Here is a 26,605-nt window from a genome sequence, read left to right on the forward strand (position 1 = left end):
GGCGCAATATTTTTTATTTATTTAAGGGTTAGTAATATGCGCATAGGCGGGTGCATAATGCGTGTACACTCCTTTAATGCGTGTACGCTTAAAGGAGTGGTTCACTTCCAGAACAAAAATTTACAGATCATTTACTCACCCCCTTGTCATCAAAGATGTTCATGCCTTTCTTTCTTCAGTTGATAAGAAATTCTGTTTTTTGAGGAATTTCTGCCCATATAATGGATTTCAATGGTGCCAAAATGAATTGGCAAAATTTGTGAATTTCCAAAATGCAGCTTCAAGAGCTCTAAAAAAAGGGTCTTATCTAGCAAAACCATTGGTTATTTTCTAAACAAACTAACAATTTATATACTTTTTAACCTCAAACGCTTGGTCTAGTCTATGTCTGCGTTAACTCTTGTATTTTCCGGTTCAAGATAGTTAAGGTACTGTATGTCGAAAAACTACCATCTCGTTTTCTTTGCCAACTTCAAAATCGTTCTACGTCATCGCAGAAGTATTGACCCAGTGTTTACAAAGTGAACATGCTAAGAAAATCAAATGCATTTTACAAAAAAAGGTAGAACAGTCATGTAGGACGATTTTAAAGTGGAAGAAGAAAATGAGATGGGAGTTTTTCGACATACCCTAGCTGTATTGACCCAGATTACACAGACTACGCTCGCGCATCGCAGAGGCGAGACAAGACGAGCATTTGAGGTTAAAAAGTATATGAATGGTCAATTTGTTTAAAAAATGACAGATCATTTTACTAGATAAGACCCTTCTTCCTTGGCTGGGATAGTTTAGAGCCCTTTGAAGCTGCATTTAAACTGCATTTTGGAAGTTCAAACTTGGGGGCACCATTAAAGTCCACTACATGGAGTTAATTCCTGAAATGTTTTCCTCAAGAAACATAATTTCTTTAAAACTGAAGAAAGAAAGACATCAAAAAAAAAAAAATATCTGTAAATTTTTGTTCTGGAAGTGAACTAATTCCTGTAATTACTGACCTCTGGGGTCTGAGGTGTTTTGGGGCCCTGAAGAAGTTTTGACATGCCCTGACATTTGTGCTTTTTTCAGTATCTTAAAAACATATGAATGGTTAAAGTCAGATTACATTGTAATCAGCACATATTGGGCTACAATAATATGCAAGCAACATTAATGTGCATGTTTGTGTTTTTGAGAAAACTATGTTTATGCGTGGTTATTGAAAATCTAAAGTTTTGAAGTCACTGAAATAAGGCCATGAACGACTTATAGGACATTTCTTTACAAGACTTTAGATAATTGGATGTCGTAGGTTAGAATTTTTTCAACCAAATGATGTGAAAATCATCTCGTTCACTCGTTCAGAGAAAACAATATATTGATTTAAATTTTATAAAACATGTTTTGTGATCGAAAGGGATTATTCATAGGTGTGGCAATGGCCCATGAATATTTAGCAATTCACACCTGAGAGACAAAAGAGCCCTCCCTAATGGCCCCATCAATGCCTGACTTCACTAGCAGAACAAGAAACAATGTGAGAAGATTCAGAGAATGGAGTTTTAGATTATTTTTATTTTATTTACTACACTGTATAAACAAAACATACATAATGAACGTCAAAGACACATTATTGAGCTCCCTCATCTAACCACACGGATGTGCACAGACTTTGTGGCATTTCTGAAAACGTCTTCTGAATTCTGTTCAACAAATGAAACAGGAAAAATCTTACCTGCTATTTTGCATGCACACAAAAAAAGTCAAAAACTTTTTTTACACTAGAATATCAGTGTAGTTGAACATCTCAAGTTTCTAGTGCTCTCACAGGAAAACAGTTTGAAGGGACTCAAGGGAAAGAGGGCAGGATTCACTTTTGAGCAGGTTTGAGATCACTACAAAAACAAAACAAATCAAAAATCATATCAGGATCATCTGTCAGAATACAGTCTATACTCTAGCATTTGTACTAATGTAAAAAAGGACATGTAATATCTGAGAAACTAATAATTATCGTTTAGCACTATATTACTAACAAACGTGATGTAAACACACATTCAGTGTAAGCACTCATATTATATTATATATTATATTTCACCCTACTGTTGTACAATAAAATAAATAAATTAATAAGTATGATTCTACAGTCATAAAGATATCGTCATAAATGCATCTCACAGTCATAATCACATCGTTTTTCTAGAACATTATAAATATCCTGCCATTGTGTGAGATGCAATCAAACGTACTTCATAATGTTTCATTTGATTAAGTCAGGAATTTTAGTTTGGAATAAGTCTAACTAGTAAAATGTGTACATGTTTTGCCAAAGGAAACAACAGCGAAAGCTAGTAGGAAAATGAAAGTAAGACTTACTCATGTAAATGTCTCCTCCTGTTGGGTTTGCGTCGCATCACGTCCTTCTTATGATCGTGGTAAATATAAGTCTAATTCCTCACAGCATATCTTAATTCAGGAACAAACTGTAACCAAGATGAACTTGAAGTCATGTTGCTTTGTTGCGGTGATGTGGGAGTTTCCTCGCATACAGATACTCCGGTCCTTGCCGCGCCTGCAGCACATGGCTAATTTGCATGGCAAAAGATTTCGCGATAGTGGGCGCGGTCACATTAGAGATAATTAGTTGGAACTGGATAGACTAGACATCTCCTTGGTTTCATATAGATTAATTTATCACAGATTATTGGTTTTTGATCAAACTTACTTCGTTTAAAAGCATAAATCTCAAGCTTTCAGTAGATACCACTTTTCTGTTTGTGTGCTGAGTATTCACCGAGTTTGAATGATTTAAGTAACGCATTTCTAAAAGCAGTTCGCGGAGACAGAGAAAACAGAAATCACCCTGTTTGTTTTCTTTATTCTAAATAAAAAAGCACAACTTTCTGCTGTTCCTGTGAGTGTGCACAAATAAAAGTACACACTTTACAGTTTCCAATGATGTATATCTCTAATTTGTATGACTAAAACTGACAGAGCATTTTTAGTGTCTTTTGCGCTGATCTTAAAAAAAGTAGGTTGGTCACGCCGGCGTGACCGTCGGCCCCAGAGGGTTAATACACACAGAGAGCACACAAAATGCCAAATATTAAAAATGAAAAGATTACGATGTTAAAGATTACTATTGTGTACATAAAGAAACTATGTCTTTTGTCTTGCAAATACTGTCATGTAAATAGCAAACTGGCTTTTAAAGAGAATGGGAAATAAGGCTGTGATTGGTTTATTGCACATTATGCTTAACACACACCCATTCCTCATTTAAAAAAAAGGTACAACCCTTTTAGACCATGTGCCCGGCTCACCGACATTTTTTCCATCATTAAACTAGCAAAAGTGGATTCGGACAGTCCCTAAGTGCACCTGCGCCATGCGCTTAGATCGTTAAAACAGGGTCTATTATGTTGCAAATTTATCCCTGTAAAGCTGTTTTGAAACATTCTGCTTTGTATGAAACACTTGTATAAGAGTGACTTTTGTTTTGTTTTGTTTTGTTTAGAGTTATTTGTTTTGCATGCCCTTGTTATATTTCCTTCTTCTCCCATTAAAAATGGTACTACTTGTTGCTGAGGAGATGTGCAGGCATATTAAATGTGTACTTTTATGATTAGATGTGCCAGTCACTAGACTACCAGCAGATAGAGACTAAAAAGATATAGAAGAAAACATCTAATGAGCATCTGAGGGCAGATTGACACACTGTCTGGACAGAGAATGAAAAAAAAAATCCTTCCATAGGAATAAACAGAATTAATTGCTAGACAAAAGGAAATGAGCTGCTTTTGCTCACCTGCTTGTGAGTGCACAGATCTGCAACCCAGCACTGAAGTCGAAAGTGGGATATTTTCGAAACCATAGGGAGGGAGGAGTGATTTGAGCTTGTGGGGAAGTTGAGCCACCCATTGTTTCTAGGCAACCATAAACTAAATAGGTAATGTGACCACAAATATATGAGGAGTTATCCATTTTACTCTCTCTGTGATCGAGAGACGCCAATGGAATAATTAGTAACTGCATTTACGTACAAAAAAATAAATCATATGTTAACGGACTCATGCTTCTTGTGCCTGAAAAGTAACAGAATAAAAAAAAAATATATATATATATCACATATGTGTTTGTGCTTTAGGAAGTTATAATAAAAGGCTATGCAGTTAACATTATAATAAACTTCTGGATGATACACGATTGTTAAAATGGTTGGAGTGTCATGAAGTGTCGTTTTTAGTGCTGTCAAACGATTAATTGCAAATAATTACATTAAAATAAAGGTTTGAAAACGGAAGACACTGAAAACGAAAGTGATAAAAATAAATGAATATATTTTAAAACATATTAATATAGAACACCATTATTTTAAACTGTAATAATATTTCACAATATTACTTTCTCTTTGATGAGCATATAAGAATTCTTATGTGTAGTGTATATTCTTATAATAGTGTATATATATACAGTGTACTATGTATGTGTGTGTGTGTATATATATATATATATATATATATATATATATATATACATACATATATATATATTAGTCTGTGTATTTATATATACATAATAAATATACACGTATACCAATACATTTTGTAAGCACAAACTTTTTTTTGGTTGCGATTAATCGTGATAAATCGTTTTTACAGCACTAATAATTTTGCTGCAATTCATAATTTCATTCATTTTAGACCAAACATTTTTGTAAAATTTTAAAAAGACCTTGTTGATGGAAAGTGGCCATTAAAGTTTTTATGAAGTTTTATTTCCCTGCAACATACGTGGGATGTTCAGTACTACTGATTACTTTTTTTTTAATTGTTCAATTTGAACTTTATTTTGTTCAGATGTTTTTTATTTTGTACGTTTTTTATTTTTTTATTTTTTTTATTTTTTAAGAAATTAATGCTTTTATTCACCAAGGATGCATTAACTTAATAATTAAAAGTTTATTAAAAGTTAATAATAAATAATTTATATTGTTATAATCATGAAAGAATCCTGAAAAAAAAAATCACAGGTTCCAAAAAATATTTGGCAGCACAACTGTTGATATTATCCAACATTGATCATTCTAATAATAAATCAGCATATTAGAATGATTTCTGAAGGATCATGTGACACTTAAGACTGGAGTAACAGCTGATAAAAATTCAGCTTTTCATCACAGGAATAAATTATATTTTAAAGTAGGTTAAAATAAAAAAACATTATTTTATATTGTAAAAACATTTAGCAATATTACTGTTTTTTTCTGTATTTTTAATCAAATAAATGCAGCCTTGATGAGCATAAGAAACTTCTTTAAAGACTATTACAAGTCTTACTGACCCCAAACTTTTGAACGGTAGTGTAAATCTTTTAAGAAGTCATCCATTCCATAATCCAAACCTTACTGTCCTTATTAGACTCATGGGGAACCACAGATGGGGAAGCTCCCTGGATGAATGGCCAGTTCATCACAACTTTTATTTCTATTGAATTTCTTATCCTTTGATAAATAGCGTGAGGTCAAAATATTCAGTTTACTTTAGTATAATCGATGGCACAGTTTAACCCCATGTGGCTCAACTTACCCTCTCCCTAGGCTTTGGAGCAAGTTGAGCCAAGAAACCCCTTTTTTGAAAAGCCATATTTTGAAAGCAGTTGATTTTAGATCCAAAGTGACTATTCCCAAGGATGTAGCTCATCCTGAATTTTCTGTACATATTTAAGTTGGACCATGCACTCACTTTAAACAACTGGCTCAACTCACCCTGCTCTCCCCAATGGTTTTTGTTTTGTTCAAATTAATGAGCTACTAGAAACATAGGACCCACACTGTGGACCTCACCAGCCAATGGCGTGAGAAAAGAAGCACACGATTTTTTAATTTTTTTTTTTTTTCTCTTCTCTGCCCTGGTTGTGTGTCATAGGCCTACTGGGCAAAATACTTGTGGAAGAGGATTACGTAAGAAGCACACGCTTGAGCAAACTCATTTCTGTGTACATCCTCTTTAAAAGAGACAACACTACACTGTAGCCATTTTAGCATCCTGACAACAGTAATAACTTTCAGAGATTTGAAAACATGGCATGTGAAAGTGGCTGATCTCTGTTTTCTTACGTGATGAATACATCTGGTCCCAATGATTAATTCATTCAATTGAATCTGACGTTTTATGTAACAGCGGTTTCATGAACGATTTACACAATTTGTTCTGCTCCAGTTTCACGAACAAAACCCAATGTCTCTGTCAGGTTTTGATGTCAGGAAGGATGATTATGATTCTTAAACCAAATACGCGAGCCAAAGAGTTGGTATTGATTTTAGTGACATCAAAACAACATCGAAATCGGACCAGAGAGATCTGTTCTGATTCATTCTGAAGCTACACTAATCATATTATGTTTTACTGGCTGAAACTAAAATTCTAAATCAAACTGTTATTATAACCATTTTACATTTTGAGTTTGTTTTTTATGAAAGATTGTTCTTCATATGTTGCTTCTGTAGGACTTTTGAGATCAGTGTTGGGGGTAACACACTACAAGTAACACAAGTTACATAATAATATTACTTCTTCCAAGTAACTAGTCAAGTAACGCATTACTTTTTAATTGACAAGAAATGATCTGAGTTACTTTTTCAAAGAAGTAACGCCAGTTACTTTTCCACCCATTTATTGATTAAAAAGCTCTCGTGTCCCCATCTTGAGAGAAATTGTAAGATGTTACTTTAGTTCTAAAACAAATGTGAACATGCATTAATTCACCTCACTATTCCTCAAAATGAATAAAAACTGTGAAATTCAACGCAGACCTGCAATAATTAAATATGTGACCCTGGACCACAAAACCAGTCATAAGGTTAAATTTGACAAAACTGAGATGTATACATCACGTGAAAGCTCAATAAATAAGCTTTCTATTGATATATGGGTTGTTAGGATAGGACAATATTTGGCCGAGATACATCTATTTGAAAATCTGGAATCTGAGGATGCAAAAAAATCAAAATACTGAGAAAATCACCTTTAAAGTTGTTCAAATTAAGTTCTTAGCAATGCATATTACTAATCAAAAATTACGTTTTGATAGGTTTACAGTAGAAATTTTACAAAAAATCTTCATGGAACATGATCTTTTACTTAATTTCCTAATGATTTTTGGCATAAAAGAAAAATCAATAATTTTGACCCATACCATGTATTTTTGGCTATTGCTACAAATATATCCCAGCGACTTAAGACTGGTTTTGTGGTCCAGGGTCACATATGTAGAATAATACAAATATCCTTTATGTATTTAATCCCATTTTATTAACCGATGTCTTTGCTGCTGACCTCCGATGATGCAATTCATCCATACTAATAAGCAAAAATTACTCAAGATAATCTAACATTTGTTTTCCTTTTTGTCCTTGCTGAAGACTTAACATTTTTTCTTCTGCGGTCTACTGCACAGACGTGATATTACTTTTCTCTAAGCCTGAGGCTTTTGGTGTAAAAAAGGTGCCAAAAATAGAACTTTTTATGTTAAAAACAAACAAGCAAACCCTGCCCAGTTTTAAAAAGTAACACAAAGTAACGTAACGCATTACTTTCCATAAAAAGCAACTAAGTAATGTAATTAGTTATTTTTTTAGGGAGTAACTCAATATTGTAATGCATTACTTTTGAAAGTAACTTTCCCCAACACTGCTTGAGATGCAGTTTTTTTTTTTTAATAGTTAATGTCTCTGTCTCATTCAGGCTTCAGAAACCTACACCTGGATGACCAGATGACGCTGTTGCAGTGCTCCTGGCTCTTCCTCATGTCCTTTGGCTTGGGCTGGAGATCCTACCAGCAGTGCAACGGAGGCATGTTGTGTTTCGCTCCAGACCTCGTCATCAACGAGTGAGTATACCTTTACTAGCCACACTTGGAATGTTTTCGGACAGATTATGTGGTTTTCAGGATCGTGTCTAGTCATAGTAAAATGTCACGTAAGGTAAAGCCAGTCAAGTGGGCATAGGGGTGTGTGATATGACTGTTTTTGGTCATGGGCGATTAAAATGTCTCCACAATTTGCTTTTGAAAAAATATCGTAGTATCCTGCTAGAGCATGCCGCCTGTACAACACGACATATACCTTCACTCACGGGACACTGCACTTATTCACAGTCACAAAAGTGCATTATTTGCATGCAAAGTCTTGTCGGTCAAAGCATGTCCAACAGCGCCTGATTACTAGACTAAGCTATCTTTCACGTCTGATTCGCTAATACTGTTAAAACGCGCCTGTATAATAGACAGAACACAACTTGTGCTGAACACAAAAGAAGATATTTTGAAGAATGTGGATAACGGAAGCACTTTGATAGTGGGAAAAAAAATACTATGGAAGTAACTGGGGACCAGCAACTGTTTGGTTACCCACATTATTCAAAATAAGTTTTATGTTCAACATGTTTCATGTAAAAACACTTGAGAGTGAGTAAATGATGACAGAATTGTCATTTTTGGGTGACGGTAGGCTAATAAACAAAACACAAAAGATAAATCACTCACTGCTCTTGACTGAGGAACTTTAATACAGTTGCTTTAATAAGAGTCAATGTACAATATTTGTAAATAGTGTTTTATTTGTATATTTGTTAACTCTTTTTTTTTTAAATGCTACTGCTTACTACACCTACTGTACCTGAAAATTAAAGCACTGTTTGTTTTATTTGTATATTATGTGTATTTGTAACATGTAGCCTATCTTTGTTCTTATTTTTTAATGACAAAGCTTTTTATCTTCGCCCAATTTGGCCTAAACATCTGCCATTCTTTTTAATTTGTATTTTGTTACCTTGTAAGGCTTTAGTTTTAAAATAGGGAAATTAGTTTGGCTGTACTGCTCAGACAGCTTGCAAAATAGTAAAACCAACATAACAAAGAATCGTGATGAAATCATGAATCCTGAAATTTTCAAAAATTTGTGATATGATATTTTTGCCATAACGCCCACCCCTAATCCAGCGTCTCTATTTCAAAACAGTCGAAAACAATTGGTGAAATAGTCTGGTTTGGTGGTGTATAGGCTTTTATTTTACATTAACATTTACATTAAGTTAATTTACATGGTGTGTGTGATATAAAATGCTCACTAGATGCAAACTAGATGCAAAAAAAACCCTTTTTGTTTAAGGCTAAAAAACAAACAAACACACTTAATATAAGAGAATGCATTATATTTAATACTGTATACATTTTATATAACATTAGATACAAAATAATATATATATATAATAATGATATATTATTTAATTTATTTTAATAGTATTATATTTCAGTTCAGTATTCGGTATTGATATTATACAGTTGAGGTCAAACGTTTACATACACCTTGCAGAATGTTAATTATTTTGCCAAGATAAGAGGGATCATACAAAATGCATGTTACTTTTTTATTTAGTACTGACCTGAATATGATATTTCACATACATAAAGTCCACAAGAGAAAATAATGGTTGAATTTATAAAAATGGCCCCATTCAAAAGTTAGCATACACTTGATTCTTAATACTGTTGTTACCTGAATGATCCACAGCCGTTTATTGTTTTTGTTTAGTGAAAGTTGTTCATGAGTTCCATGTTTGTCCTAAAAAGTTAAACTGCCCACTGTTCTTCAGAAAAATCCTTCAGGTCCCACAAATTATTTGTTTTTTCAGCATTTTTGTGTATTTGAACCCTTTCCAACAATGACTGTATGATTTTGAGGACCATCTTTTCACACTGAGGACAACTGAGGGACTCATGCTACTATTACAAAAGTTTCAAATGCTCACAGAGGGCAAACAAGGTACTCACGAACAACTATCATTAAACAAAAAAACACAGCTGTGGATCATTCAGTTAACAACAAAACATTAAGAATCAAGTGTATGCAAACTTTTGAACAGGTCAGTTTTATAAATTCAACTAGAATTTTTTGTGGACTGTATGTAAACATCTTTTACATAAAAAATAACAAGCATTTTGTATAATCCGTTTTAGTTTGGTAAAAATTTTGCATTTTGCAAATTCTGCAAGGTGCATGTAAACTTTTAACCTCAACTGTATTTATGTTAATATTTTATATACAATATTTAACTTAAGTAAACTGTAAATGTAAAAATGGTGTATAATATTTATAGAAACATGTATATTATAAAATTAAGTGGTGCATACGTTGTTCAGTGGAATATTATACAATCTGTAACAAATGAGTCAGTGATGTTTTTGTAAATATCTTAAGAAAACCAAACAATGGACAAAATATATTTTTACCATTTTTGAAGGAACAGTTGCAGCTTTTCTGCCGTCTCATGAATTACTGATGTGTATTATTTGGTATTATGTATTGCATGCAGCGTTATGTGAGAACAATTGGATCTGTTAAACTAAAATTGAAAAATGCGTAATGGCTTAGTGCCTAAAAAACTGTAAAAGGCTGTGATTTAGCTGTAATTTGTTGCATTGCACTTTGCTCATGCAATCAGCAAACAATTTTTTCCCCATCGTTAAACAGTTAAACCTGTGTAATTTTATGGGCATGCTGCTTTATGCTGCTCATGCTGCTTTTTAACAGTAATGTTGTCAGATGTTAAAGTTTCTTCTGTCAGCCATGATGTTTTGGCCAATGAAATGCATGCAGAATATAGATGTTTTCCTGTGTGTGTGTGTGTTAAAGGGAGAGGATGAAACTACCCTACATGAGCGACCAGTGTAACCAGATGCTGAAGATCGCCAGTGAGCTGGTCAGGCTGCAGGTGTCCTACGACGAGTATCTCTGCATGAAAGTGCTCCTGCTCCTCAGCACAGGTATCAGCAGTCATCAGAATCCACGCATTTATACCACAAATGCAGTCAGTAGAACTTAAAATATACTGTACTGAACAAGAAATATTCCTTTGAATATGCAAAATAAGCCAGATGATAACTGGACACCAGTTGAACATGCACATAATGAGGTTATATGGGAACAGCGTAGAAAGATTTCTTTGCATGCATGCAATCTGTTTCACTTTCAGTACTATTTTTAAACATAGCTGTCAGTGTGTAATACGCAAACAATTAGTAAATAGCCTGACAAACGGGCATGCTTACCAATAAGCCACAGCATTTGTGCACCAGATCTCTCTGTTTTCAAATCCTGCTGTCTCATCTGATAAGAGATCAGGATATAATTGCACCAAGACTATCAACCCTCTCCGGCACTTTGCATAGGTTCATTCGAGTCAAAGTGTTTGCCTGGGCTGCAGTCCAGCATCCCTGGGCCTCAAATCCCTGGCTGATACGCCACTGATCTGAACGCCTCAGGGCCAACAGCCATTACATGAAACACATTCACATTTACTTCAGGTTTGCATACTTTCCTTTGACTTGGATGTGAACCGGCAGGAGTGTCGCAGGGGCGGTGTGCGCCCACACAAGGCCTCGTGCCTCTGGTGCCTTCACTTATGGTCTTCTAGGCTATCCTATTTTTATGAAGTGGTTTTATGTTGTGTCTCAACACGAAGATGTTAAAAAGTTTTTAATTAGTTTGGGGCCAGATTTACTAAACAGAGTAAATTAGCATTAGAGCACAATTTTCTAAAAGCGTTAATGGTGTGTGGTTCACTGACAATGCATACATCAAAGAATACAGACACAGCCAGATCTTTTCCATAATGACCAGCGCAATCTACCAAGAGCAGCGCAAATTACCACCAGCTTTAAGATATGCTTTTTTTAGATGTTAAATAATACCTCCAAGTTATTTGATGATGGCAAATGTAGTAAATTGCACTGCGTAATTCGTTTTAATACTCTTCTCCCATACATTTTACATCTGAAAGGGAAACTCCTACAAATGTATATTCAATAAGGACAGGTACAAAAATAACTTTGTCCCCACCTTTATAGCACTAATTCTTCACTGCACGTCTTTAGTATATCCTGGCAGTACTCTTTTAATGCCAAAAGATGTTTTGCACTGGCGAAGCTGTTAGTAAATCTGGCTCTAACTGTTCAAAAGTTGTAAGCAAAAAGTATATTTTTAGTATCTCGTGACCCGTAGGTGGCGCTGTTCCCAATTTTGGCATGGACCCTCAGGACATGGTGTTGATGCAGCATACAAAATTTCATTTCAATTTATAAAAGTTTGGCTGAGATACAGCCTCTTAACCAATTTTAAGTCAACTCCCACAAGTTTGTGATGTAATAACTTAAACAAAGATGAATATCAAAAATCTGTTCAGTCATTTCAACAGATCATGTGAACCAGTTTTCATAAGAATTGGACAATTGTTTGAGGAGTATCCCAAAAAAAATACCCCGAATACTGTACTTTTCAAAATGGCCGTTACTGTCATGGGTGGAGTCTTAATGTAAGCTATTAAATGTGATCCGCATGTGGAGAATAATCAGGTGTAATAAATTAAATTTTTCTAGATCGAAATATTTCAAAAATTATTTTTTGAGCTGGTGGTGTTATAGAGTTGGTTCTAGGGACCCCAAAGTTGGTCAGGTTAATATTCATGACCATCACTACAAGTGTGCCCAATTTCATCATTTTCCTACTTAAGGTTCATAGGACTGCCATAGACTTCCAGTGGGGAAGAAGAATAATATTAAGAAAACCAACAAATACAATAGGAGCTACAGCCCCTTCGAGGCTTGTCCCCTAATAAGAAGAGCCATTATTAAAAATTAAGTACCAATGATAGGTGATATTAACCGAGCACCAAATCAGCATATTAGATTGATTTCTGAAGTATCATGTGACACTGAAAACTGGAATAATAACTGCTGAAAATTGAGATTCAAATTAGCTGGAAACTGTTAGTAAAACTGGCCCTAAAATGTCTATTTTTAGTATCCCATGACCCGTAGGTGGCGCTGTTCCCAACTTTGGCATGGACCCTCAGACCGTGTTGTTAAGGGAGCATACCAAGTTTAATTTCAATTGATCAAAGATTGGCTGAGATACAGCCTCTTAACCAATTTTAGGTCAACTTCCACAAGTTTGTGATGTAATAACTTAAAGATAAAAATCAAAAATCTGTTCAGTCATTTCTATGTGGCTCGATCCACAGATCATCTGAGCAAATTTTCATAAGAATTGGACCATTTTTGTAGGAGGAGTATCAAAAAAAAACTGTACTTTGTAATAATAATTGATAATATTACTATTTGTTAAGCGATAGTTCAGCCAAACATGTAAATTATACCTTTACCTTACCCTCAAGCCATCCTGGGAGTACATGACTTTTTTTCTTTTAGACAAATACAATCACCGTTATATTAACAAATGTCCTGGCTCTTCCAAGCTTTATAATGGCAGTGAATGGTGGTCCAGATTTTGAAGCAAAATAAAGTGAATTGATAAGAAATATGTCCATATTTAAAACTATAAACTAAAATCTCTAGCTTCCTATGACTGTCATTCCAGCGGGTGACGTAGGCGTAGTGTAAGGTCTGGTGAGAAGTAACAAATGTGGAAGCGCAGAGAAGAGAGAAAAACAAAACACTGGTCACAAATTAGACGTACAGTACAAGGGAGATTTCTTAAAAAAAAAAAAATTCAGAGGATTTCGACATTGGTCAAGAGGAGACTGTTTTCCCTCTCACCGGAGCTTACACTACGCCTACATCTTGCACAACTCTCTTTCTTGAACACTTGAGCACTTTTTATGATGGATGAATGCACTTTATTGGACTTGGAATCTTAACATATATTCACTGCCATTATAAAGCTTTAAAAAAGCAAATTATTATTATTATTTTTTTTTTTAGATATAACTCTGATTGTATTCGTCTGAAAGAAAAAAAGTCACCCTCAAAAGGCTTGAGGGTGAGTAAATCATGAGGTAATTTTCATTTGTGGGTGAGCTTTCCCTTTAATGAAATAAATGCAGTCTTGAGTCTTAATAATCCTAATTATTCCAAACTTTTGACCGTTAGTGTATAAAACTATTTTATTTCCCCTGAATCCAGTAAAATATGTGTTTTTTGTTGTTTTTGTGCATTTACCCTTTCTTTTGGAACCGGGGTGCCTCAGCACACCGGAGCTCGTGAATCATGCTCGTGGAAATGCTGCAAAAGCAATGAAAAATGTGAAAGCGTAGAGGAAAAAGCCACAAACATACTCATAACCATCCACTGACCAGTGAGAATTTCATCAATGAGATGGGTCCAGTTGTGCTTCAGCAAAACAAGTTTTTCACACCTTCAAAGCAGATCTTCACATCATTTTGCAATCTCTAGACGTTTTGGCATTTGGTAGTTATTTGTTTCTATGACAACGTCTACAGAGGCAAAATCTATCCGTGAGCGTCGTCTTGTTGATGATAGCAAAATACTTAATTGACCTTTTGCTTTTGCAAAACATTTAAGACAAAAGAAAGAAGAAATGCTGTTTTGATGTCACGTCTGTCAAGTCAGACCTTTCATAAAACTTGATTGACGTTGTACCCAGTAACTTTTAATTAGAGTATTTCTGATATTTTAGGTGATCTTTAAAATGCATTGTCAGAGCTTTCTCCAAGGTGAAAGCCTTTTTAGCGTTTGTTTAATTGTGCCTCTTTGTTTCTCCTTGAAATATTTTCTTGATTAAAAAGCAATAATATAAAGTAAACGTCTCATCCTGACCTGTTCTGTTTCCACAGTACCAAAGGACGGCCTTAAAAGCCAAGCTGTGTTTGATGAAATCCGCATGTCTTACATCAAGGAGCTGGGCAAAGCCATAGTTAAACGAGAGGAGAACTCCAGTCAGAACTGGCAGAGGTTCTACCAGCTCACTAAGCTTTTGGATTCAATGCAGGAGGTAAGCTGGCATCTCTTACGATCAGCAAACACAAACAAGACATGTTACTGGCAGATGCTTTTATTGCATCTACAAGAGAGAATAACAAGCTAGGCAGGACTCGTACTTTAACACAAGCGAGTAAACGTTTGGTCGGCACATTGCGAACATTGCATTGGAAAGGCAGAATGCCCAGTCCTGTTCCTCGAGATCTACCTTCCTGCAGGGTTTACTTCCAACCCTGCACTTAACACATGTGCCTGTAATTATCAGTTGTTCCTGAAGATCGTAATTGGCTGGTTCAGATGTGTTTGGTTGCGTTACGAAATACATTCAAGTGCTGGCTAGTAACTGATCACATGTAATCCAGATTACGTAATTATTTATATGTTACATAAGTATATTTATATATATATTACATTGCTTATAATTAGATAGCAGTTACTTTTTTATAGATTACATGATTACATATTTACACAATGGCCCTAATTCTTCTAGAAATCCTGAATTTTCGAAAGTCTTCCCGTTTGATGGAACTACTCAGAAGCTTTACCTAATATGTGACCCTGGACCACATAACCAGTCTTAAGTAGCATAGGTATATTTGTAGGAATAGCCAAAAATACATTGTGTGGGTCAAAATGATCTTTTTTTATGCCCAAAATCATTAGGGTATTAAGTAAAGATCATGTTCCAAGGAGATATTTGATCAATTTCCTACCGTAAATATATCAAAACTTAATTTTCGTTTGGTAATATGCATTAGGAACTTTATTTGGACAACTTTAAAGGTGCTTTTCTCAATATTTTGATTTTTGCACCCTTAGATTTTCAAATAGTTGTATCTCAGCCAAATATCGTCCTATCCTAACAAACCATACATCAATGGAAAAATAGTCAAAGAAATTGACCCTTATGAATGGTTTTGTGGTCCAGGGGTCACATATGTGAAATCCAACAGATTATGTTACTAACTACAATTTCCATTGTGTAATTTGTAATCAGTAATGGAATACAATTTGTACGTAATCTACCTTAGCTCTGGTAATAAACCTTAGTACTCTAGGAGATGTTTTTATGAAGGTAGCTTGCTAAAAACATAAATATACATCAGAAAAATCTCTTCAAAATGTTGCTCTGACATAACAGTAGTTTAGACCTTAAAGGGATCATGAACTGCCTTTTTTATTTTGTACTGTCTCTGAGGTCCACTTATGTTATCAAGATTTTTACCTCAACATAACATAATTTAGAAGTCATAGGCTTTTTTGTTCTCATCAGAACTCTCTGTTTGAGAGAATGTGGCAGGTTGTAACTTGGAAGTAAACACCCACTGCTATGATTGGCTAACAGTAGTGTATGTTTGACAGGAGAAAGTTTTGAGTTTTGTTTTATAGTACAATGACCTCTTATATGTCAAAAGATCAATGGAATTTAAATTTCTGAGTTCATGACCTCTTTAAAGAGAAAAGTTACTTTTGAAGTAGGTTCTTAGTCTTAAATGTGTGAACTTTTTATATATGTAATTGTTGTATTTATGTTGGTTTTAAAAATGGTTTATACCACATTAAAAAGGACCTTTAAAAACCTTTTAATCTTTATATTATATATATAATTCTCTTTTTTGATGGCAGATGACAGTATCTTTACATTTCTAAGTATCGCAATTAAATTAATTAGCGGTAGTAGGCATTCTAAGACTTGTTTAAAAGACATAACGCTTAGCTTTTAAATGCCAAAATTACATTAAATATAATTACATAACTTTTGGCATCTCATAAGGCAGAACTGTCAGACAGTAATGTAATGAAGATGTAGAATGTTTGCTGGGTGTCAATATAAAAAGTCTTGCTTTTTATTGAGTTACTGGCCAAAAAGAACAAAAATTGTGTCGACCAATTCAAAAAAATTAAATAGCAAATGTTTGCAGATATATCAGCGATGGTCAGTGTTGCCAGCTCCATGGTTTTCACAGGAATTTGGGCTACTTTAACACTATTGTTGTGGGTCGTTTTTCAAGTCTGTGGGTTGAAGCGACCCAAATAACGTGAATTTTACAAGGGGAACCCCACCAAAAAAATGTGTACTTTCCCTTCGAAACACTAGTTTTGAGTAGCAATTTGGCAGGTTTTATTGTGAAAACCTGGCAACACTGGCCATGATGATATATTGGTCAATCGCTACTTGTGAATGTACACGCATTAGGTAGCTCTACTGAAATGCTGTTTTTATCCACAGATGGTGGAGGGCCTTCTCAACTTCTGTTTCTACACATTTGTGAATAAATCTCTGAGCGTGGAGTTTCCCGAGATGCTGGCGGAGATCATTAGCCATCAGCTACCAAAATTTAAAGACGGGAGCGTCAAGCCTCTCCTGTTCCATCAGAAATGACTGCCTTAGATCATAAAAATGCCTTAACGCCACCCTTTTCTTACCAGCGCTAGTCCAACCTGCCCGCTTTCCCCCAAACATCCCGAATGAATTGAGGGATACAGTCGCTCCTGGTTTGGTTCTCAAAGGAAACAGCTGACTCTTCTGAAATGTTCGTGGAGAAGGACAAAGTCATGTGTACTTGGAGCAGACAGAGTAGACATTTTTAGCGATTCTTTCTCTTTTTTGCATGTACACTGCTGAAATGTTTACAAAGGTTTATCAAAAAAGGGAGATGTGCCTTTTTTTGCGCTTTGCGAATCAATTTTCGGATATTTCTCAGGCTTGACTTGGCGTACAACATTTATGTCGATGATTCACAGTCATCACGTCTGTCTCTGCCCGTTCTCTGTAGGTGGCAGCTCAACGCTCCCCAGAGATGCTTGAAATTTTAAAGCAGCCCACAAAACATGACCATTTTATGCTGTTTTTTTTTTTTAAGTCTAATCGAATCTCCAAACTCATAAAACCACTTTGCATGGAGAACCATGCCAATCCCACAAGATAAACTCAACTCAACTCAAATCGAGATTTGTTCAATGAAAAGCAACTTTAATGCTTTGTGAGTAGGTTCCACTGAAATATAATTTGTAGGGGTAGGCCACCCAAAAATTAAAGGATTGGTTCACTTCCAGAACAAAAATGCACAGCATTTTTGAAGTTCAAACTTCGGGGGCACCATTGATGGCCACTATATGGACATAATTCCTGAAATGTTTTCCTCAAAAATCATAATTTCTTATCGACTGAGGAAAGAAAGACATGAACATCTTGGATGACAAGGGGGTGAGTACATTATCTGTAATTTTTTGTTCTGGAAGTGAACTACTCCTTTAAATAGTTTCATGACTAACAGCAACTTTGTTGTTTTTTCAATAGGTTCCACTGAAATATAATTTGTAGGGGTAGGCCACCCAAAAAATAAAGGATTAGATCACTTCCAGAACAAAAATGTACATATAATGTACTTACCCACTTGTCATCCAAGATGTTCATGTCTTTCTTTCTTCAGTCGATAAGAAATTGTTTTTTGAGAAAAAACATTTCAGGAGTTATCTCCATATAGTGGACTTCAATGGTGCCCCGAAGTCACACAGACTACGCATCGCAGAGACAAGACAAGCATTTGAGGTATAAAGTATATAAATTGTCAGTTGGTTTCGAAAATAGCTGATTGTTTCGCTAGATGAGACCCTTCTTCTTTGGCTGGGATCCTTTAGAGCCCTTTGTTGCTGCAATTAAACTGCATTTTGGAAGTTCAAACTTCAGGGCACCATTGAAGTCCACTATATGGATATAATTCCTGAAATGTTTTCCTCAAAAAACATTATTTCTTATCAACTGAAGAAAGAAAGACATGAACATCTTGAATGACAAGGGGATAAGTACCATATCCATAAACTTTAGTTCTGGAAGCGAACTAATGCTTTAAATTGCTCCATGACTAACAGCAAATTTGTTGTTTTTTCAGTAGGTTCCATTGAAATATAATTTGTATGGGGGAAGGCCACCTAAAAATTAAAGGATTAGTTCACTTCCAGAACAAAACTGTACAGATAATGTACTCACCCCTTTGTCTCCAAGATGTTCATGTCTTTCTTTCTTCAGTCGTAAAGAAACTAAGTTTTTTGAGGAAAACATTTCAGGAATTATCTCCATGTAGTGGACTTCAATGGTGCCCCGAAGTCACACAGACTACGCATCGCAAGGACAAGACAAGACAAGCATTTGAGGTCATAAAGTCTATAAGTTGACAATTTGTTTAGTTAATAACCGATCATTACGCTAGATTAGACCCTTCTTCTTTGGCTGAGATCATTTAGTGCCCTTTGAAGCTGCGTTTAAACTGCATTTTTGAAGTTCAAACTTTGGGGCACCATTGGAGTCCACTATATGGAGATAATTCTTGAAATGTTTTCCTCAAAAATCATAATTTCTTATCGATTGGGGTGGTGTATTACAAGGGGGTGAGTACATTATCTGTATTTTTTTTTTCTGGAAGTGAACGAATCCTTAAATTGAATTATTTTATTGAATCACAAATTGTGGAACACAAAAGAAGAAACTCTGAACAATTTCCTAGTCGCTATTTTCCATTCCGTTGCAACGATTGCTGGGTGGATCTTTCAAGCTTCAAAAAAGAAACAAAGACATTGTGAAAGTCTTGCTCATCTACAGTATGACTCATTCTGTGTTTCAAGTTTTATCAATTCATACGACAGCATGGTGTGATGAGCAAACCTAAATTAAAGTCATTATTCAGTGAGCTCAGTCAAAATCCTTTCAGACATCATGTGTTCTAAATCAACTTATTTAATATAAAAAAGTGATGTGAATCAGTCCTCATTGTCTATCCTTATTTTGGAAAAGACGGCATTTAAAAAAAAAAACAAAAAAAAAACATGAGGTTGAAGTTTTTAGTTTTTTTTTGTTGTTTTTATACTAGATATATAGAGGTGGTGATGGTAATCAGGGAATGAGTTGAGTTGAGTTGAGTTGTTAATTTGTCAGATTTCCATCCATATATTTAAATTGGCATATCCCAGCATTCCCTCCCATCAGCTGCTGTTTGTTCATGTTCAAGTTGCACATCCTCCGACGTCTCATTCTTTTTATTTCCTGTCATCCCGTTTTGAATTTAAATGTTTTTGGAATTGCTCTCTGCAACTTCTAAATCTGGCAACCCATATGTTGTGACCCACTTTTTCCGTCTTTGTCTTTGATGTATCCCCGTGGTGCCAAGCCACAATCGCACTCTTTTGTGGTAACATCAGAACAAAAGGATCATTTGTTGTTCTCGTGCTCGGGCATGTGTTTGCTCATTGTTACGTGTCAACTGACATTCATGTCTGCGCTTCAGGGTTTTCGCACCAGCTACGCTTGATTACCAGCGTAAAGGAATAATTCATCCAAAAATGACAATTCTGTCAGGTTTTACTCTGTCGTGTCGTTCCAAACTTGTAGTTAGTTGTTGTATGGAAAAGTGCTGTGTGAAGATTCTTCACAGTGTCGTCTTTTGTGTTCTATTAGATAAAAAAAAAAAAAAGCATATGGGTTTGGAACGACACACAGGTGAGTAAACGACGAAAGAGTTTTTATTTGCATAATATTCCTTCTATAATATTCCATGTTGCACTTGAGTATCCTGCACATTTCTGGAATTTCTGGTGTTTGTGTATATAAGAACATTCAAACATTTAAGTTAAGAAATATCCAGCTATATTTGTTTATTTGACTCTTGATTAATTTTGCCACTCACTATGGCCATGTACAGTATTAAAACTCTCATGGCGAGTAGAGGGTTAAAGGTTAATTTTACAGCGTAGGTCTCGTGCTTTTAGAGTGTTACCGAGCCACTGTTTGCTTAACGCTCATTTCCAGCAGCTTCATTAGGCTGATGTGAAATTGAAAAGTCGCAGTACATATCCCAGCCCTCCTTCCTCGACTATTTTAGCGGACTATTTTTTAACAAATTCCTCGCTAGGTTTGTGAGATGTCGCATTTTCTATTCGTTTCACAGTAGGCCTTGCAAAGGGAGTTTGTGAGCCATAAAACACAGCTTGTATAAATCGAGAAGTATGCTGAAATGTCTAGAAACTATTTTTTGTTGGGTAATCATCGATCATTTTTAAATGAAACTAAAGCGAAAATATAACGACAGATTCTCTTTGATATACACATCATTTTACAACAAACTAATTTTAATACATAAAGTTGTATTGCTATCTTTTTTGTCAAGAACTGTATTACAGATGCACTTTTGAGAAAAGGTGTTATGTTGTATGTAATTGTAAATTCTATAAATCTATAAGGAATATATATATATGAGTAATCACTGTTTTAAAGAACGACAGCTTAAAGTTATAAGTCGGGGATGCAAGTATATTTTGTATAGTGCAACAGAGTGACCAAAGCAACGCAGATTTAAAAAAAAAGAATAAAATGTAAAAAAAAATAAAAATAATAAAACATCAGAAATAAATATTTAAAGCCGTTACATTTTACAGTAGCACTTATTACCCAACTCTAGGCTCTTTTTACTTTGTTTGATCCTTTTTTCTATTTCTATTATAAAGATTTAGGCTTTGGTCTCATGTATAATGCTGTACAATTAACTAGTAAAATATAAATAAAGCTGTGTGTATAAGTAATGTATCAGAGCCTGAGAATTTGCACTACCCTAATACTGGCCTGACATAGTATATTTTGTACAAAAATTCATGCAGATACTATCTTTAAAGATTAAGGGCAAATCATATTTCACTGGTATATGGCTTTCATTAAAGTCTTTTGTTTTGTTTCGTTTGCATTTCAGTTATATGTAAAATAATCCAATGTAAAGGATATACAATGTCTATTTGTTTGAAAAAATAGTTTTGTATGACTTCTGTATTACACCTCTCCTGTAGTCAATGTCGATCTTTACACATATTTGATTAAATGTTGGACAAAATTTGTTCAGAGGGAGAGTTGCGTCTTTCTTATGCTGTGAAATCGTTGTGCTACACTCGTTTTTTGTTCCACAAAGAACCATTTAGTCAGAGGTTCTTTAAAAAAAAACATCTCTTTCTTACCTTTTTATAATCTGAAGAACCTTCTTTTGCCACAAAGAACCTTTGTGAATCAGAAAGGTTCTTCAGATGTTAAAGGTTCTTTATGGAACCATTTAGACAAAAAGGTTCTTCTATGGCATCGTGAAACACCTTTATCAGCCAGTGCAGTTGGCTGTTTTTTCCATCGTATCTGAATTTTGACACAAATCTACACTTCTCAGCCTTAAAGGGGTCATCGGATGCAAAACTAACTTTTACATGTTGTTTGAACATTAATGTGTGTTGGCAGTTTGTGTACATAACCACCCTACAATGATAAAAATCCAGCCAGTGGTATTTTTTTAATCTTTAAAAGTAATATCCCCTTTTTAAAATCAGGTCATTCTCAGCTTCTTGTCGTTGTGATGAAACACAGTTGATTGACATGAGCGTCTTACCTTAGACCCGCCCTCACCGAGATGAAACAGTCCGAATACGATCGCCATTGTGTGACTCAGGTGCATAGGAAGCGATTGAGGTGTTCTGGTGTTGGATGTAATAATGAACACAGCAGTCGTCATTTACTCCTGACATTAAGAGGCAGAGGACAACGTTACTTTCATTTTTAAAAGGAAAGCGCCGATCCCGATCTACATATGCATCTATGTTCATGTGAATTATTTGTGATGCAGCTTCACCCACAGCAGAAGTGAGTATAAGGGTTTTTTATGCATCTTTGCAAATGGCCTTTCTTAATAATGTGCTTGTTGGCAAGTTTCGCCGATAAACGCAGCTAAAGTAAACATTACAGATTGTAATCCCTCAGCAGAGAGGGGAGGAGCGAACAGAGCTCATTTGCATTTAATGCGATAAAATGAACTGATATTTTGCAGAGCTGATTTTGACAAGGGTGTTTTTTTTTACACTACTATCAGTGATGCGTGGGTCAATGTATAAACAACCCGAACCCGACCGACGTTTTCAACTAACCCGCCCGCAACTCGGACCGCAAAAAAAGGGTTAATTTTGTACCCGACCCGCTTCCTGACCCGCATGATTAATATTTGCGACTGACACCAGCGATTACATGCGGCTATGCGGTGGAGATGCGTTCACTGTCAAACATCATTCGGCATTAATTAGGTCAATTTGTCAAAAGAAATGTTCTTGATTACAAGAAAAATACAGATTGTTCTTGTGATTTATTTTGTCTTTCCTTTATACAGATTTAAATAGTTTCGTTTTCGAAGTACTCTAAATTATGTCAGTGATTCTCCGATGATAAATATGATCAAGAATTATTTTATTTCGATCTACAGTGTAATAAAAGTTAAGAAAAAGATTAGCCTATAGTCATAAATATATATAGACTACAAGCTCATTCCTTTTTCTTAACTTTTAACAAATTTTCTTATACAAACATAACGAATGCACTTCAAAACGAAGTTTTCATATATAAATTCAGGAATAACGAATATGACAAAATAATATTTTATATATATTAATTGTATAGCTATAATAGTTGTATCAAATGAATAAGGAAATTATAGTGCCTTGAATTTATTAAGTAATGTTTCATTTCGTTCGTTTTGCTCTCTGGAAATGTAAAGAAAAAATACCGTTTTTACTTGGAATTTGTTTTAATCCCTGGTTTTAAACAAGCATATAAATGAGATAATTGATATATTATTGCTTGAATAAACGTTTAAAAATAGTGCGAGAAATTTTACAATTAAGGAAATTAAACAGACTTAGGCATTTGAAAAGACACAGTGAAATGTGTCTAATAATTCCAAAAAGAAAGAGAAGCATTGGACATGATCAAAATATTCGAGACATTTATTAGGAATACCATTTTCTTAACAATTAAGATGCTGCTTGTGTTTATCCAGTCTAATCGAAGTGTGCGTCTCTCTCCGCCGACTTTCCCAACAAAAATCCCACCCCCTCTCAGAAAATACATAAAGCTGACATTACTGAGCTATTTGAGTTTAAAAGTAGCCTATTAAAATGGTACAATGGCATTGCTCAGTTCAACGTGTTGGGAAATGGGGCATTTTGTCCCGCGTCAGCATTTATTCAACAGTTAATAACCTCAACATTCAAAATTGTGTCTAGTACTATACAAATTACAAAGGTTTAATTGGCATCTTGTTTCAAACGACCCGACCGACCACGACCCGAATGTCATTAAAAATATTTTTGGATGACTCGTAACCGCGGGTGACCGCTCATTTTGGATCAACCCGCGCATCACTGACTACTATTGAGAATTTTTAACCAAAGTATATTAGAGACTTTTCATTAAGACCCTAAAGACTGAACTTGTGGAAAATGGGCATCCGATGACCCCTTTAAAACTGGTATGTAAAGTTCAGAATCCCATTAAAATAGACTAGCATGGTCCAAAAAAGAAAGAAAATGTATTTAAATGAAGATTTGATTTTTATTTAATAGAAAAAAAAATTCTAAACAACTGAACCATTTTATTCATTTGACATCCTAAAGAATATTAAGGCTCAGGAAATTGTAGATTTTTAAAAATGTAAAAAGATCAATTGGGCTATCAAAAAATTAAGTTAGTGCGCTACAATAAAAATATATATAATTCACATTTTACAAAAAATTATACCTTATCAACTGTCAATTATGTACAATGTTAATACACTCCAAAAGAACACAAATCTCATCAGAGATGATGCTTAAATAAGAGTGGTTTACATATGATGTTAATTCACATTAAGAAATAATTTACACTCTTCCACTTGCTAAGAAAGGAAAACAAGTAAATTCTGAATATTTGAATAGTTTCCTGATATACAAAAGAGTGCAAGAGTTTTTTTTTTTACTCCCCCCCCCCCCCCCCCCAGACATAATTAACAGTTCTCTATTAGTAGTTCTAAACAAAACACACATGAGGACCACAAAAGACATTCAAAAAGCCCCAGACTGCATAGAAACAGCACATTTTACATCATGGTGAACCAGGAGCTGCTCACACATAAAAAACAGTAATAGCAATAAAAACAAATCCATAATTCATTATAACCCCCTAAATACTCAATTAGATTGTGGCCGAGATAGCAGAAGCAACTTGGTCCCAGGGATTTTTTTTTCCCCTTTTACCTGGTGTTGAACTTTGTGTTAAACTGCAGCAATGCATTGTGGGATGCACAGAACAATGCCACACTGGGGAAATGCCACTGTTGCCAAAACACCATACTATCACACAGACACGCTCAGGCATACTAACTCGGCTTCAGTTGTTTTCAAAAGCGGGCACAGTGCCTCACCGCTTTCATTGACTTCCAGCTAGACGAACTCCACGTAGTTCTCCGGAATTAACCCTGTCTTCCCGTCCAAGGTGCCCTCCAGCCAGCCTGGTTCTCTTGACGGATGAACTGTGAGACAAAGATGCAAACGGAAGATCATTTTGGATGTCGCCGACAACTTTACCCCCTATTCATTCTCTGTTTCCACAGAGGGAAAGGAGTAAGGACTGCTCCTGATTTAAGTTCGGCTCCATGTGCAGCGTCACCTACACAGTATTCTTAATACTGTGTTGTTATCTGAATGATCCACAGCTGTGTTTTTTTGTTTTGTTTAGTGATAATTGTTCATGAGTCCCTTGTTTGTCCTGAACAGTTAAACTGCCTGCTGTTTTTAAGAGAAATCCTTTATGTCCCACACATTCTTTGGTTTTTCAGCATTTTTGTGTATTTGAATCCTTTCCAACAATGACTGTATGATTTTGAGATCCATTTGTTCACACTGAGGACAACTGAGGGACTCTTATTTTGTCTTCTGGGAAACATGTAAGTATCCTCTGTAACATTTAAAGAGTAGTACTAAATGAAAAAATATGATATTTAGGTCAAATTAGGAAAAAAAATATATATATACACATCTTCGTTCTGTTCAAAAGTTTTCACCCTCCGGCTCTTAATGCATCACGTTTGAACCTTCTCTAATAGTTGCATTTGAGTCCCTCAGTTGTCCTCAGTGTAAAAGGATGGGTCTCAAAATCATACAGTCATTGTTGGAAAGGGTTTAAATACACACAAATGGGACCTGAAGGATTTTTTTCTAAAGAACAGCTGGTAGTTTAACTGTTCAGGACAAACAAGGGACATCACTAAAAAAAAAAAAAAAAAAAAAAAAAAAAATCATTCAGGTATTCAGAACACAGTATTAAGTATTAAGAATCAAGTGTATGTAAACTTTTGAACAGTCATTTTTATAAATTCAACTATTATTTTCTCTAGTGGACTATATGTAAACATCTTTTATGTGAAATATCTTATTCAGGCTGGTATTAAAAAATAACATGGCCTTTGTATGATCTCTCTTATTTTGGTAAAATAATTAACATTTTGCAGATTCTGCAAGATGTATGTAAACTGTTGACCTCAACCTTGAACTCAATTGCCGCCAAAAATAATCAAGGTGACAAAGAGACCCAAAAATATTTTAAGGGCTGAGTATTGACACAAACTTGGATATAAATCAGGTAAAGTACATGGCAAATCTTCTCAAGGAAAAAAAAAATCTCTCTACTAATGGTGTAAAATGTACACGAGAGTCAGTTGGTACTACATTGATATTGGAAGCTAAAATTAACTGAGTTGTGTGCAAAGCCAGATTACACATATTGTTCTAATAATAAAGTTATTCAGTTACATAATTCTACTTCAGTTCATGCCAATGCAGTAGTCAAACATTTTATCTCTTAAAACTAAACGTATCTCTTTGATCATCAAAATTACATATTTTAATGTTTTTCTTGTGAAAATTAATTTCTAATTTCTTAAAACAGCTTGAATGTAACCCCCCTTGCCTCATTTACTATACGTGGATTTATGAATATGCAAATGAGCCC

General features: G+C 34.9%; 2 protein-coding genes across 4 annotated transcripts in view; one reads left to right on the plus strand and one right to left on the minus strand.

The window, feature by feature from the left end:
* The window catches only part of LOC141292162 (glucocorticoid receptor-like), a 38,752-nt gene extending 17,097 nt beyond the window's left edge, over positions 1 to 21,655 (plus strand). Inside the window, exons 3-6 of the mRNA XM_073824112.1 lie at positions 7,722 to 7,866; positions 10,670 to 10,800; positions 14,628 to 14,785; positions 17,003 to 21,655. Coding sequence (XP_073680213.1) covers positions 7,722 to 7,866; positions 10,670 to 10,800; positions 14,628 to 14,785; positions 17,003 to 17,155 — 587 coding nt within the window. The 3' untranslated portion in view covers positions 17,156 to 21,655. The remainder of the gene's footprint in view (positions 1 to 7,721; positions 7,867 to 10,669; positions 10,801 to 14,627; positions 14,786 to 17,002) is intronic.
* Positions 21,656 to 24,152: 2,497 nt separating this feature from the next.
* Positions 24,153 to 26,605, minus strand: part of LOC141292217 (rho GTPase-activating protein 26-like) — a 140,233-nt gene continuing 137,780 nt past the window's right edge. For all 3 annotated transcript variants that reach the window (XM_073824191.1, XM_073824192.1, XM_073824190.1), the window contains one exon: positions 24,153 to 25,127. In XM_073824191.1, coding sequence (XP_073680292.1) covers positions 25,039 to 25,127 — 89 coding nt within the window. In that variant the 3' untranslated portion in view covers positions 24,153 to 25,038. The remainder of the gene's footprint in view (positions 25,128 to 26,605) is intronic.

This window comes from Garra rufa, chromosome 19 (genome assembly GCF_049309525.1).
Source record: "Garra rufa chromosome 19, GarRuf1.0, whole genome shotgun sequence".
Taxonomy (NCBI): domain Eukaryota; kingdom Metazoa; phylum Chordata; class Actinopteri; order Cypriniformes; family Cyprinidae; genus Garra; species Garra rufa.